This window comes from Panthera pardus, unplaced genomic scaffold (genome assembly GCF_024362965.1).
Source record: "Panthera pardus isolate Hobbes unplaced genomic scaffold, ASM2436296v1 HiC_scaffold_2, whole genome shotgun sequence".
NCBI classification, from domain to species: Eukaryota; Metazoa; Chordata; class Mammalia; order Carnivora; family Felidae; genus Panthera; species Panthera pardus.
In genome coordinates, this window is record NW_026526765.1 from 75,276,438 (window position 1) to 75,292,369 (window position 15,932).

At 32.3% G+C, this 15,932-nt stretch overlaps 1 protein-coding gene across 21 annotated transcripts in view; it reads right to left on the reverse strand.

Annotated features, from left to right (window-relative positions):
* Positions 1-15,932, reverse strand: part of PPIP5K2 (diphosphoinositol pentakisphosphate kinase 2) — a 72,582-nt gene that overhangs the window by 52,051 nt on the left and 4,599 nt on the right. For all 21 annotated transcript variants that reach the window (XM_019450581.2, XM_019450573.2, XM_019450562.2 and 18 more), the window contains 7 exons: positions 11,721-11,916; positions 9,116-9,206; positions 7,831-7,916; positions 6,596-6,750; positions 4,176-4,277; positions 2,864-3,025; positions 937-1,058 (listed from right to left, as the gene is read on the reverse strand). In XM_019450581.2, the coding sequence (XP_019306126.1) occupies positions 937-1,058; positions 2,864-3,025; positions 4,176-4,277; positions 6,596-6,750; positions 7,831-7,916; positions 9,116-9,206; positions 11,721-11,916 (914 nt within the window). The remainder of the gene's footprint in view (positions 1-936; positions 1,059-2,863; positions 3,026-4,175; positions 4,278-6,595; positions 6,751-7,830; positions 7,917-9,115; positions 9,207-11,720; positions 11,917-15,932) is intronic.

Below are 15,932 nucleotides of genomic sequence, written 5' to 3' on the forward strand. Positions count from 1 at the left end.
AAAAAAAAAAAAAAAAAAAAGAGGTTAGAGTGGGAGAGAGCCAAAGCATAAGAGACTGTTAAAAACTGAGAACAAACTGAGGGTTGATGGGGGGTGGGAGGGAGGGCAGGGTGGGTGATGGGTATTGAGGAGGGCACCTTTTGGGATGAGCACTGGGTGTTGTATGGAAACCAATTTGACAGTAAATTTCATATATTAAAAAATTAAAAAAAAAAAAAAAAAAAAAAAAAAAAAGAGTGAGATGGTCAACCGACTGAGCCACCCAAGTGCCCCACGATAACACATTTTAAAATGTAAGTTTCTTATGGCTCTGTCATATATACTTTGAAATGGTTCAAAAATATTTGTCTTATGAATCTTCTAAATCAAACTATAAGAAAATAGGTCAAAGAATATAAAAATGGTATTTCTACATGCAGTAATTTCTTTTGGATTCACTAATAATCTCATGGGATTATCTTTAACTGACATGTGCTTGTAGAAAGCATTATCATTCAAAAGAACCCTGAATTCCAAATATTTCTATTTAACGCTAGTTACTTATTTCATGAATATTCATTCTGTACCTTAAAGTAAGAGAATTAAACCTTTTCAATTATGTATCAAAATCTTGAGGGACAAAGTAACCTAACAAATTAGCTGTTTCGACTAACAATCACTGTAATAATCACGGTATATATTTGTGAATCTATGAAGTTAAATATCTTTAAAACTTCATCTATATTGGCCCTAAATTAATCCGCCTTTGACAACCTGAAGTATAATTCAAGATTTGTCATAGTTCTTTGGAGATGTCATTTTGTGAACATTTGTTTTTACTCTAGAGTGCTTACAAGATTCTGATCATTTGATGCATTCACAATTATTTGGTTTCTGAATACCTACTATGCATTATCTATAACAAAGGTATAGAAGAAAAAGATAAAAAATTCTTACCCAAGTATTTTTGCACAATCATCATAATACTTCATGGAATTTTTCACAAAACTGAAGCCATTGACATCACAGACATAGGATTGTCCATTGGCCCGTAACAAATCAAAACCACAAACTGTTTGCTATTTAAAATAAATTGTAAGCTTTAAAGTTACATTTGAATTAGGATTCACAATGTACTAGTCTTATTACAACATATCAAATTTTATAAATGCCTAAAAATGTACTACTGCATCTTAGTTTACTTCATAGTAAGTAATGAAATTACTCATCTGTAATCTGAGTATTCTGAAAATATGTCAAACATACTATATGATTGTTTTAGTTCCACACCATGAAGTAAATATGGAACAAAAATGCTTCAGGGACTAGAGAGGCCAAAAAATAACCTACTGTATCAAGAAGTTCTTCAAGTAATATTTAATTAAAAAGAGTAAAAAAATTTTTAAAGGCTTTGTAAAATTTTGTGATAGTAGAAATTATATCACTTTAATCCAAAGCATCAAGGAAAACATAAAGAAAAAATAGTTTTGAAGATATGTCCCAGAGGAAATGTCCAATTATCCCTATGAATCTTTTTTTTTTTTTTTTTTTTTAATTTTTTTTTTTCAACGTTTTTTATTTATTTTTGGGACAGAGAGAGACAGAGCATGAACGGGGGAGGGGCAGAGAGAGAGGGAGACACAGAATCGGAAGCAGGCTCCAGGCTCCGAGCCATCAGCCCAGAGCCTGACGCGGGGCTCGAACTCACGGACCGCGAGATCGTGACCTGGCTGAAGTCGGACGCTTAACCGACTGCGCCACCCAGGCGCCCCCCTATGAATCTTTTTTTAAAGAAAGATTTTATTTTTATGTAATCTTCACACTCACTGTGGGGTTTAAGCTCACAACCCTGAGATTAAGAGTCGCAGGCTCCACAAACTGAGCCAACCAGGTGCCCTTCGTTCTGAATCTTTTAAAACTTGACAACTATATACTTGTGAGCACTTGAAATAAATTAAATACATTTTATTTGGGAGAAGAAAACCATTGCAAGGTATAAATTTCCTACTCAGGCTCCAAGAATTTTCTAACTTCTGCATTTTACATTCAAATCATGACACATTAGCATAAATATGATTTTAAGTCATGTCTTTTAGAATCCTGGTATTATGAAGTTAAGACAATTCATACAAAGCTATTAAAATATACTTACAGGATAATATTCCTTCCATAAAAGTGACTTCAAATTATTAAGACATAAAGTATTATTTAATAACCAGTAACACATCCTAGTCTTTACATTATAACTCAAGACAAGACTTCAAAAAGGTGAAGTTTATCCTTTGTTAGATGCAAGTTGCACTACTTCTATTTAAATCTTTACCATACATTACTGGAAACCTAATGATGTAGACTGAGGGAACTAGTCAAATGTTAGAAGTAAAAAGTTTTCTTTAAGGAATGTTATTTGTATTGCTTTCAAAAACACATTTTATTATATACAATAAATAGGCTAAAGGATGTATTACCAAGGCTAGAAGACTACTGAAGACCTTTTTTATTCAAGAAAACAATCACGTATCAATTCTGAGTAAATAGTACTTGCAACCAGTTGTTTTAAGCATGTTAAATAATACCTCTAAACACTGGTTAATGCTACTGTTTTAGTTAAGTTTTCCTCCATCATTTTAATTTCTGAATAAATTGACAAAATTGCCTTTTATATAACAGATAAAATAGAGAGAAACAAAGGCCTTCACTTATTATATATTTTTATTAATGGCGCTATAAGAATCCCCTGAAAAGTACATAAACCATTTAAATGTATCATTTTTATTTTCTCAGCTTCCTTCTCCCACTAAATGCCCAAGTAACATTTCTTTTACTCAAAAAAGACATTGGAATTTCTTTGACAGGGGCCTGTATGGCCTTTAAAACATCTTACCTTAAAAGCAAGGCAGACTTTCCAAGCAATTAATTTCTCGCGTGCATTCAGAATAACAGGGTATCTAACTTCTTTTCCCTCACTATCTCGTTCCACCTTGCCATCGAGGGCTGGAGATTTTCGAGCCTCAGCATGAGCATAATCTGGACCCACTGTATAAACCTTTCATTAAAGTTAAAATATATAAAAAATTTTATATTATTTAAAATGTATTTTAAAAAACAGCAGACAACAACCTAAAGAAAAATAATAAAACTTTACTTCAGTCTCCAGACTATTCATTTCACACCTCTTTCTATTTCACATGCCAAAATTTTCAATACAATGGAAAAGGTTATAAACAATAACATGGCAAAAAAATGGTAAAGTGAAGTTCTGTTCTTTACAGAGACTGATTATGCTGAGCATTATGAGGGAATACTAGGTTGTATATGAGGTGATCTTTTTCAAATTGTTTTAAGTTTAACAAAGGAGAGGTACAAGTTAATTATAAAAACATAAAAGAAAGTAATGGCCAAAAGGAAGGTTAAAAAATGGGGGTGGTGGTGAGGGACAGCATAGAATGAAAAGCAGATAAGAGAACAGCACTCCAAACACAGGTAATTAACACAGAAGCCAGAGGTGTTAAAGAGCATGATGTATTCAGATACGAGTAAATTATTTAGTATAGTTTATACTGTAAGAAATAAGGTTGACAGAAGACAGACTAAAACATTCTGTATGCCACACTTAAGAACCTGATTATTATCCTCTGGTCAACAAAAATCCATAAGAGAATTTTAAAGGAGAGGCTCATGATCAGGTTTATACCTTAGACCAAGGTCTAGGTCTTTGTCTGTCACCAAAAGAAGTCAAACATATTTTTACATTATGCTACGGTTGCTGTGGATCTCAAACATCATTTATGCTAATCAATGCTTAGAAACTGGTGGCTATTAGACCTTTACTGCTTTATTATTTAATGTCCTTTTAAAGAAGCATACATTTTATTATATCACCAAGTTGTTTATTAAATATTTTTATAACTGTATTACAATAAAATTTGTCTCCTTGGCAATCCTGTTTTAAGCATTTAAGAACATTATTCTAAAAAAAGGGTCCATGGCCTTCAGACTGTCAAAGGCATTCATAATACAAAACAGATTAAGAATCTCTAGTCACCAAAAAAAAAAAAAAAAAAAAAAAGAGAGAGAGAGAGAGAGAGAGAGAGAGAGATCCAGAATATAGATATAACTAATTAAAGGGTAATCTCTTTTTCTGTTGCCATCGGTAAACTAAATACAAAATTAAAATATACTGTAATCAATCCTACCTTTACGTCAGTACCATCTGTGGGCATAAACTCTTCATATATATATGAGCCTGTTTTTCGTACATTGCTTTCTGGGGAATAAACACTACTTCTACTGCCAATCTGAAAACAAAGATGTCCATTAATATAAAAACTAAATTATTCATCTCATTTTATTAATATAAACTTTCACCATATTTTTCCATCTTAGATATTTCCAAAAAATTTTTTTGGTGCACAAGTATTTAACAACATTTACTATACAGTTGACGCTGTATTATTTTCTACCGTAATTACAATTTATATGTAAGTTAAATAGCATAAATATACAATGAATGGTAAGAATAATGTTTCTTAGATTCAACCATGTTGTTGCATGTAACCTGGTTTGTTCACTTTCTCTACTATAGAATTTTCCACTGTGTACGTACACGGAATTCATTCATTAATGGATATTTCGGCTGTTTTCTAAGCTTTTGTCAGTAGAATAGTTTTGCTTGGAACATTCTTATATGTGTCCCATGTGCAAGAGGGTTTCTAATGTATGTTCTACAAGTAGAATTACCAGGTGATAGAATTGCTAGGTGCTCATATTCAACATACAAAGATAATACCAAAATCCTTTATGAACTGTTTTAACAATTTAGAGTTCTCTTAGCACATATATTAGTTCCCACTGCTCTACTATAATTGGTATTGTTAGACTTAATATTTGCCACTCTAATGGATATAAAATAGTATCCCACTGAGTTTTTTCTTTGCATTTCCATGATTATAAATGTACACACATTTTAAATCTTAATGTATTATTAAATTATATTGCTAAGAGGCTATATTAACTTGCATTCCTGCCAACAACATGTGGGCTTGTGCTTGTTTTCCAACTACCTCAATCTTTTAGATCTTTGGCAATCCAAAAAGTAATTCAATGTCATTAACTTTTAGACTTCATTTGCATTTATTTTATTATGGGTGCAATTTTTTTTAAATCTTTAATATTATTTTTTATTATTATTTTTTATTTTTTTTAATATATGAAATTTATTGTCAAATTGGTTTCCATACAACACCCAGTGCTCATCCCAAAAGACGCCCTCTTCAATACCCATCACCCACCCTCCCCTCCCTCCCACCCCCCCATCAACCCTCAGTTTGTTCTTAGTTTTTAAGACTCTCTTATGCTTTGGCTCTCTCCCACTCTAACCTCTTTTTTTTTTTCTTCCCCTCCCCCATGGGTTTCTGTTAAGTTCCTCAGGATCCACATAAGAGTGAAAACATATGGTATCTGTCTTTCTCTGTATGACTTATTTCACTTAGCATAACACTCTCCAGTTCCATCCATGTTGCTTCAAAGGGTCATATTTCATTCTTTCTCATTGCCATGTAGTACTCCATTGTGTATATAAACCACAATTTCTTTATCCATTTATCAGTTGATGGACATTTAGGGTCTTTCCATAATTTGGCTATTGTTGAGAGTGCTGCTATAAACATTGGGGTACAAGTGCCCCTATGCATCAGTACTTGAGTATCCCTTGGGTAAATTCCTAGCAGTGCTACTGCTGGGTCGTAGGGTAGGTCTATTTTTAATTTTTTGAGGAACCTCCAAACTTTTCTAGAGCGGCTGCACCAGTTTGCATTCCCACCAACAGTGCAAGAGGGTTCCCGTTTCTCCACATCCTCTTATGGGTGCAATTTTGAGCATACTGTCATGTATGTAAAAATTATTGGTATTATTTTGTCTATGAATCATCCATTTTGGGGGCTATTTTTCTTCTCTCTCTCTGTTTTAAATAGGCTCCATGCCTAATGTGGGGCTTAAACTCACACCCTGAGTCGCATGCTCTACCAACTGAGCCATCCAGGTGCCCTAAGGTGCCATTTTTTCTTTCTTTTTTTTTTTTTTTTTAACACTTATTTATTGCTTATTTAACACTTATTAACTCTGTCTATGAAAGACAGAGAGAGACAGAGCATGAGCAGGGGAGGGGCCGAGAGATGGGGAGATAACAGAATCCAAAGCAGGCTCCAGGCTCTGAGCTGTCAGCACAGAGCCAGACGCGGGGCTCGAACTCACAAACCACAAGATCATGACCTAAGCCTAAGTCGGAGGCTTAACTGACGGAGCCACCCAGGTGCCCCAAGGTGCCATTTTTCTTAAATACTGCTGATCTTTACCTGATTTCTCATAGGCCAGATACATAACTGGAAGATGCAAATGAAATCAAATAATACTCTTCATACTTTGTACCTAGAAATTTTGCATGCATCACATTAAAAAATAAAATAATGCCTTGCTTTTCTAACAAAGAAGAGTACCAGTTTTCATTTATTCCTAAATGATACATTCTTAGTCTTAATTCTATTAAATACTTGATTACTTTTAGTAAAATTTGCACAAAGTATGAAGAACAGTATTCCCTGGGATAACAAAGGTTTACCTTCCGAAAAAGTCTTTGACTCCCACCACCAGCAGATGTTGGGTAGTAAATGTAAACATTATGATCCTCTGCACTGACTGGCTTTTCTACAAATGGCTTTTGAAAAACTTCACCATTTACTTCTACATGATCTTCACCTTCAATCAGATTGCACTCTAAAAGTCAAACAGAACATCAGGAAAAATTACATACTGTATATTATCTGGAAATAGTATTATTATTGAAGTTTTTACTACAATGGAGATTACAAAGAAAAGTAAGCTTGGATAATATATGATTTGATTTTAGTTAAAACTATTTATGCAAACAACATACATCAACATCTATGATCTATGACATTAAAAACTATAGTTTTTCTTCAAAATCTTATGAACCTGTCATTTCACCTTATCAATCCACAGAATACAAAGTTAGATAGGAAATGACACCAACAAGAAAGACTGAGAAATAATTTTAGAACGCTATCATCTTCTGAAAAATGTAAGGGATCATTTGTATCACAGATACCATGAAACATGAAATTATTCAGGTTACTAAAGTAACCTATACAAAGTAAGCAAGCAATCTAATTAGGAAGTTATTTTTTTACCTCTAGACAAATGAGGGAAGTTCCCTGTTACAGATAATAAATGCTATATTTTGTTTTTAATAAAAGTTGCTTTTAGATACAATAAAATCATCAGAATTCCCTAAAATACTCTTATCAGAATATTAAATCTTAATGCAGATAAACATTTATCTTGGTTTTTTTAGACTGCTATATATAACTTACATGGTATGTTTTAGATAACCAGAAAAATGAAGCAAAGGGTGCTTTAAGACATTAGTAGGTAATAATACTCCAAAGTTCCTAGTCATCAGAAATTTAATCACAGCATTCTAGTGTGAAGTTTCTAATGCTTAATTCAAGAGTCACAGATAAATCACTTGTTTACACTAATCAATACAAATTTATTAAGCACATAATTTAAAAATTCTTCTTTACATTTCCCAAATAGATGTCAAATGCAAACCAAAGAAAAGTAGGATATATAACTCTTAAATTATTACTGGGTCTTTTAGCTTATAGTGCTACACTTCAACTGGACATAATACTTAATTGGTTCATTTCTTTAAAAAAAGTAAACAAAATACTATGAATTCTTCAAATTCCTTGTACTTAATTATAGAAGGGAAGTGGCTCAAAAGTATGTTGAGTGACAAAAGGCAGCTTGCTCAAAATCTCTTACTCTTACCTTTGGGATTATTTGGGTCACGGTTCAAAATTGCGTAACGTGGAAGTAAAATACCTTCAGCCTGAAGAATACTGTATACTTCTCTCCTGAAAAAAAGGGAAAACATCCTTTATTGTTTTATTCTATATCACGAGTACATTATTACTATTGTATTACTAAAAAGGCATGGATATCAAGCCTTATTTTTTAAACAAAAATTTGTCATTTAAAGTATTGAAAAAATATGTATTCAAAGGAAATATTATGCAATATTAAAACAAAAACGTCTGCACAATACTTTATGTGGCATATTAAAATACTAACATTTAAAATTGGGAATGTAAATGCATAAAAAGAAATGGTCAAATAAAGTTGCTATAAGCAATGAAAGAATATTACCTAACCATTAAAAACTTTATACCTAAAGAATATTTAATGGCATGGGAAAATGTTCATTGTATTGTAAGAGAAAAGTGACCCTGTGTAAAATGTGAGTGCATGTACATATTGCTTTCTATATGAAAAAAATATGACAGATATGGTGGCAGGGTAAAATCCTTCCTTGATGCTTTTATTTTCCAAATTTCTTAAAGTAAATATGCATTTTCATATATATGCATATAATATATAAGCATGTATTAATATGGAAATCTAGGAAAAATGTTTTAAAGTTTTAGATATCAATAATGTCACTATCTGGAAGAACAGAATACCAGAAACAAAAAACCATAAGGCCTTATAGTTTATAAAGTATTTTCATACACATAATCTCATATTGTAATGTTCACATAAAGGAAAATCAAATGTTGGTGAAATCATAAGGGTAGCCATCAGAGTGAAACATCAAACAATATAAATAAATATATTTGCATTTTACAGTTTCTCTTGGAAACCCATGCTTTTGGCCTGTAAAATGAATGCTAAGATAGTGAGGTATTTTTCAAAACAGTTGCACTTTACCATTAAAAATAATCTAGTATAGTCCTAATTTCATCATCAGTCACCATGACAGAGAAGTTGTTCATAATTTTCAGTGGTTCAGTAGACTCCAGAAATTAAATAAACCTGGTTTAAGTCCTCGTCCCACTATTTGCAGGACTACTTGTGACTTTGGGCAAATCAATTCATCTCCCTGATTTGCAAGATTCTTCATCTACAAAATTGGGTATAAATACCTATTCTTAAGTATTATTTAGAGGATACCAAAATTAACGTATATGAAAACACCTGATGCCATATCAGCTTACAGTCTATACTAAAAAAATGTTAATTTTCCTTCCCTTATTCAGCCATCTCCATCACTCACCTATCTTGTATGAGATACTGCATATTCAAGTCATTGATTACAAATGGATTCCTGAGTTTTGCATAGGCAACTGCTTTGTCCAGTGGAAATCCTAAGAACACATATTATTAACATATTCTGTACAATCTCAAGATAAGTTGACATCTATAACTCTATCAATTTGAATTTATGCCATTTCTGATAAAAGGTTAGTTTTATTAATCACTACTTTCCATATAAATCATGGAAAAATAAACACATAAAACTTAACTTGTACTATTAATAAGTCTTATTTTTTCCTAGTTAATTTGATTGATAAGGCACAATAAGCTAGTGGTTATATAACCAAATTTAGACCACTGACACATTAGTCAACACCTGATTATTCAAAGTCAATGATAAAAAGTTAAGATTACCTCATACACAAACAGAAATCTATATATAAATAAATATATCACAATCACTTGGTGATTTTTAAAATATATATAACTCTTTTTCTCACTTTTAAAATTTGATATCTATACATATAAATTGTTGATAATTCAAAGAATTTATGCATCTTTAAAATAGTAAAACAGAAGTTAATTCTCTTGCAAAGATATGCTCTAAATATAAAGTATATGAGTAGAATCGTACTTGCTGTTACTTGGTCAACGTTAAGATATCAGAAATTAACTCAAAAATGACTAGACTTTGGTAAAATTACTAATTACAAGGAAAATAAATCAAATGGCAGATATAGTAAGAGGTCTAAAGTATCTAAAGCATTTTAATGATTCTACTATGCTGTCTGTATTGATGCTAAAAGCTCCAGTTTTATCCATCAATACCTATTACTTAGAGATGGTAAGGCAGTATTCCCTAGAGGTTAATATAACAGGGTCCAAAGTCCTGGCTCCATCTTTCATTAGCTACGTGATCTCGGGCAAATTTACCTAAAATCTCTCAGCCCCTGATTCACAACTATAAATGGGTATTTTAACAGTCTTACCTAGTAGTTTTTGGAGGAACTCCATCAAGGAGTATACATAAAACACTTAGCACAGTACCTGACATAATAAGCTCCCAATAAATATTATTATTCCTTAAATGAAAATATTTTAATGAATATCTAATTGAAGAAACAGAGTAAAAATCATTAGGTATGCATAACTTTAGAATTTAACTATAGCATACTATAGTATACCTGTGAAGACGCTGTGTTTTGTAGCATTATCGGAACGGTTGGAGAAGTTAAGTACTAAGGCATACTGAAGTTAAAAAAAACTAAACAAAAAACCATAGTCAGTTAAAAAAGACTTATTCCTAAATTCCTTTTAGTTTTTAAAATGTAATGAAAGTACTCTATACCTAGAATCACTTGGCCACAAATTACAAACCCTTCTACTTTTGTAAAGATTCTCAGAAGAATTCATCACTTGTCATAAAGGTATCTCAATGTCTATGATTTCATGTTTCCTAACAGAACTCAGCATATAGGAACCCTTATTCAGTTCCCTGCTTTTGTTGTTGTTGTGGTTAAAGAGGACATTTCCCTTACCAAGAGACAGCATATGGGATATCACCTTGGAGAGCACCTAGTTTTTACAAGCAAATAAATAGCTCTGTAGGAAGAACCATGTAGTAGTAAGGGAAGAAACCTTACCCTCAAAGATAAGCTAATTTTCATATTCTCTGAAATAAAGGACTTCAGTTTTATAAAGAAGACCAGGGCCTTGGCTTCTCTATAGGCTATAGGAGCACAAGAAGTCTCAAACATGCTCCACCCCTTTCTGGCTGAAGACGTTTCTTGAATACCTAAGTAAAGTGAAACTTTAACACAGCTAGAGATTACATATTTTGGTAACAAGTTTGCTTTAATGTGAATTCATTTATAACTGAGTACATATCTTTTAAATTATAGTTCTTAGCAAGAAATACATTTAATTCACAGATAACTGGGTAATAAAAATTTCAGATGTTCACTAATAATTTTGATTAGTGGGTTTTACTATGAAGGCATACTTTACCATCAAGTAATACTGAAGTTTAATTATATTTCACTTTGGTTTATAAAAGAAACCGAGTAAAGTCTAAAATTCAAATATTAAGCGCCTCAGAAATAAAATATAAAAATGTATATGAGGAAACATCATTTTCTATATGACAAAAGCATAGACCTTAAAATATTCAATAATTCAAGAATTCATTCTAAATAACTTAGAGTAACAAAGATATACTTTCAAAGAATTCATCAACCTATTTTTCACTATTTTTAATAGTGAAAACCGGAGACTAATTGTTAAGATACTGGCTAAATATGTTATAGTATATCCTCATGATGACAAGCCAAGATGTCATTAAAAATCAGGTCTCTGAAGAATGTAATGAAAGGAAAATAAACCTCGATATAGTTAATGGAAAATTAAATATAAAATTACATATACACTGTAATAGTAAATTTGTTTTTAAAAAATATACAGAGGAAAAATGGCTGAAAAGAAATATATCAAAATGTTAGCAACACTGATCTGTGAGAGTGGGTAAGTTTAATTTTATTTTTCTATTTTATCTAATAATCTACAATTAGTATGTATTGGTTTTATTATAAGAGGATAAAAGTAGTTCCCACCCCAATCTTTAATACCTTTAGAATGGAAAGAAATAAGACAATCACATAAAGGCCAGTTTTCTACTGGTTCATTCAAAATAACATCTTCTTCAAATACTACTACTGTGATATATTTAAATAAGGAGATCCGTTCAAGAATTTCCTTCATTGGTTTGGATTTGGATTTCTTTGCCATGGAACATATTCCAACCACAATCTGTCTTTCCGGCGGCTAAAACAGAAGGAAAACAAAACAAAAAAATCAGGTTGACTCGACACGAACTGCAAAGTAGAGCTATTTTAAATCTTGTTCAGAAGTAGATGAGGGATGTGATTAATACAAATGACACACTAACCAAAAAAGGCATTTTTCAAAATTACATTGTTATTATAATAAATAACAAATAGTTGTTTACAAAGGTTTGGAAAAAATTCTAAAACAATACACTTTCAGGACATCGTTACTATTTTCATTCTGATTTTAAACTTAAATACTCCTTTCTTGACTGTCTTCAACACTTGTTGTTCTCCTTACAAAAGAAAGGGGAAAATAAGGGCCAAAACTTATCTAATCCAAGTAAAAAGACCAATGAGAGTGAGATAAAGAATTCTCTTGCCTAAAATAAGATGTTCTGACTACAAAGCTGTACTACAGTGTTGAACTATTTTTTGGAGACTGAGCTTGAATAGGAGTTGGTCACCAATGACAACTTGGAAGAAAATTTTGGAGAACGCCAAACTGCTAACAGAGGTGTCAATGCTCTTTGAAGCTCCTATCTTTATACTCAATATTCCCATTAATGGTGTTGCTCATCTCTGGCACCCCTACTATAGCTCAAAGGCCATGGTTCATCCTGAAACTAAAAAAAGGAGGAGACAGAAATAATTTATGAGCAGCTCACAGGTTTACAAAACCACTCAAGATTCATTCTGAGGTCTCTGCATTTAAATAGTTAATAATTTATCAAATAAATAAAGCTGTGTCTAGTTTTTCTTTTTAGTTCTCCCCTTCCATATTTTATATATTTCAGATGACAATATAATCCGTGCTCAAGTGTTTTACTAGACTCTCTCTTATAAATCTAAAAATAAAATAGGATAACATCAGATTTAAATTGCTATTCTTTATGCCTAAAATTAGATTTCCTCATTGCCTCTTCTAACTCATAAAATCTAGAGGTCAAATTGGTATTGAATTTGATTGTAAATCCTAACCTTCCCAGGATTTGCTGTCTTTCCACCTTGATTATCCACTTTTATGTTCCCTTATTCAATTATTTCCTGATCAAAAGCCTCTATCCAGCTCATGATGTTCCTAATGAATATTTCCCTAGCCAACAAAAGTACTCAAGCTAAACCATCAACAAAACAAAAAAGGCAACCTGCTGAATGGGAGGAGATACTTGCAAATGATATATCTATTAAGGGGTCAACTTCTAAAATATACAAAGAACTCCTACAACTCAACATCAAAAAACCCCAAATAATCCAATTAAAAAATGAACAGAGGACCTTAGTCGGACATTTCTCCAAAGAAGACATACAGATGGGCAAAAGATTCATGAAAAGATGGTCGACAACACTAATCATCAGGAAAATGTAAATCAAAACCACAATGACACATCACCTCGCACTTGTCAAAAAGGCTAGTATCAAAAAGACAAGACATAACAAGAGTTGGCAAGGATGTGGAGAAAAAGGAATCCTCATGCACCATTGGTGGGAATGTAAACTGGAGCAACCACTGTAGAAAACAGTATGGAGGTTCCTCAAAAACTTAAAAATAGCATATTACCTATTAATCCTACTTCCGGGTATTTACTAAGAAAATAAAAACACTAATTCAAAAAGATATGTTTACTGCATCATTATTTACAACAGCCAAGATATGGAAGCAACCTAAGTGTCCATCCATAAATGGATACACATGTGATGTATATTATATATATTACACATACCATATATAGTGTATATATAACGTATATATGTGTATATATACATATATATAGATATAGAATATATATACATGTATGTATATGTATATATATCTATATCTATAGCTATATATATATATCAGGCATAAAAAAGAATGAAGGGGTGCCTGGGAGGCTCAGCTGGTTGAGCATCTAACTTCGACTCAGGTCTTGATCTTGCGGTGAGTTTGAGCCCCACATCGGGCTCATTGGTATCAGCCTGGAGCCTGCTTTGGCTTCTCTGTCCCCCTTTCTCTGCCCCTCCCCTGCTTGTGCTCTTTCTCTGTATCTCAAAAATAAACCTTTAAAAAAAAAAAAAAAAGAAAAAGAATGAAATCTTGCCATTCACAATAACATGGATGGACTTATAGGATATTATGCTAAGTGAAACAGAAAAACATATACCTTATGATTCCACTTACATGTGGAATCTAAAAACTGAAAGAAATAAAAAAAAAAAACCATCTAGACTCAAACACAGAGAACAAACTGGTGGCTCTCAGTGGGAAGGGGAGGTGCAAGGATGGGTGAAACACGTGAAGGGGATTAAGAGGTACAGACTTCCAGTTATAAAATAGAGAAGTTAAAGGGATGAAAAGTACAGCATAGGGCATACAAAGTAGAAACTTTGTATGGTGACAGATGGTAACTACACTTATCATGGTGAGCATTCTGTAATGTATACAATTGCTGAATCACCATGTTGTACACATGAAACTAATGTCAATTATATTTCAGTAAAAACAGCATTCAACCTAACACTTCCTACTGTTTTACAGATTAAAAGGCTACTTTTACTTTATTTTATTTACTTTTATTTTATTTAATATTAAAATGTTAAATTTTGTTTATTACAGATCTATTTAATATCTACTCATTGGCTGAGATCAACTAGAAACTTCCAAGTTTAAAATACACAAATAAAGCTGCATTATTAAGACAAAATCACAGAATTTTTCTATCAGGTAAAATTACGTGATAGCATGTAATTACTTTTTAAACAGATCTAAATTACTTTGTCAGATTTAATGTCTAAAATTAAATTCATACCTTTAATCTTAAAAACAGAATGACCTAGAACAAATCATTTTGTTCTATAGGTCAACAATCTATAGGTCAAATGAACCAAATTGAAGCTACTCAAAAGTGACAATTATACATCACAAATGTGAGTTCAATTTAATTAGTACCAATAGTCTAAGAATTAAACTAAAAGTTAAATATACAGAAACTACCTACACTCAAAGTGCTGTGAATCTAACAGGGATTACAGTAACAATGCAGTACATTATGATACATGGAATACAAGTATATGTGTTAAGGTATAGAATGGTACTGAGGAAGAAGTATTCAAGTTTACAAGGAGAAGGGGAAGAATGAATATGAATAATGAGCAGGGTTTTGAAGAATGAAAAACTATTCACAAGGTATCCCTTCCCAGAAAAGGGCATTCTATACAGATAAAGGAATATACCCAACGGCGAAGAGGCATGGCACAACATAGAAGAACACGTGAAAAGCAAAAATTTGATATTGCTAAAACATAAAAGGTAGAAGGGAAGAGAGACAAATAGAGTTCTGGATATAAGGGACAGAAGTCCTTATCTGGAAAAAGTGGACTTGATGGTCAGTGACATTCACAGTGTGTTCAGATGTACTCTAGTGAAAAGGGATAGCAGTACTTGAAGCAGAGTCAATAGCACTTCCTAGTTTAAGTCAGCCAGAGAAGGTCTGCTTTCCTGTTTTACTTATTGGATTTCTAGACAATACTTCAGATGAAGAAAAGCACTGCTCGTAAGAGAAGCTTGAAAATCATCTTTCCTGGACTGAGGATGAGGGGTGGGTGGGAAAGGTTTCAAGTGAAAGCTGTCTGATTCACATTTCAGACACGCATAACTGTACTGGGAAAAGTATTAAATAATTATGAAAAAAGATTTAAAGAATAATCTAATAGCTATTTTTGGTTTGTTTTTAACTACTTTTACCAAGTATAACAGGTTTGAAAACAAAATTCTCTTTCGAACTGGAAATATGAGGGAAAAAAACATAAGTTTGTATCTTGAATCAGTCTTCACAGTAAAGCAATGTCTATGTGTAAAGGGAAAACAAGACAAATGTTGAGCTAATATAGCTATGGTAAAATGAACATAATAAATGGGTGTTATTCCTGAAGATCCACTATGGTTATACATCCTAATAGATCAGATCAAAAAGAAAGTAAGACTTACACAGTTACACACCCCTGTGGATACTTGAGGTAGCCTCTCCTAGCCAC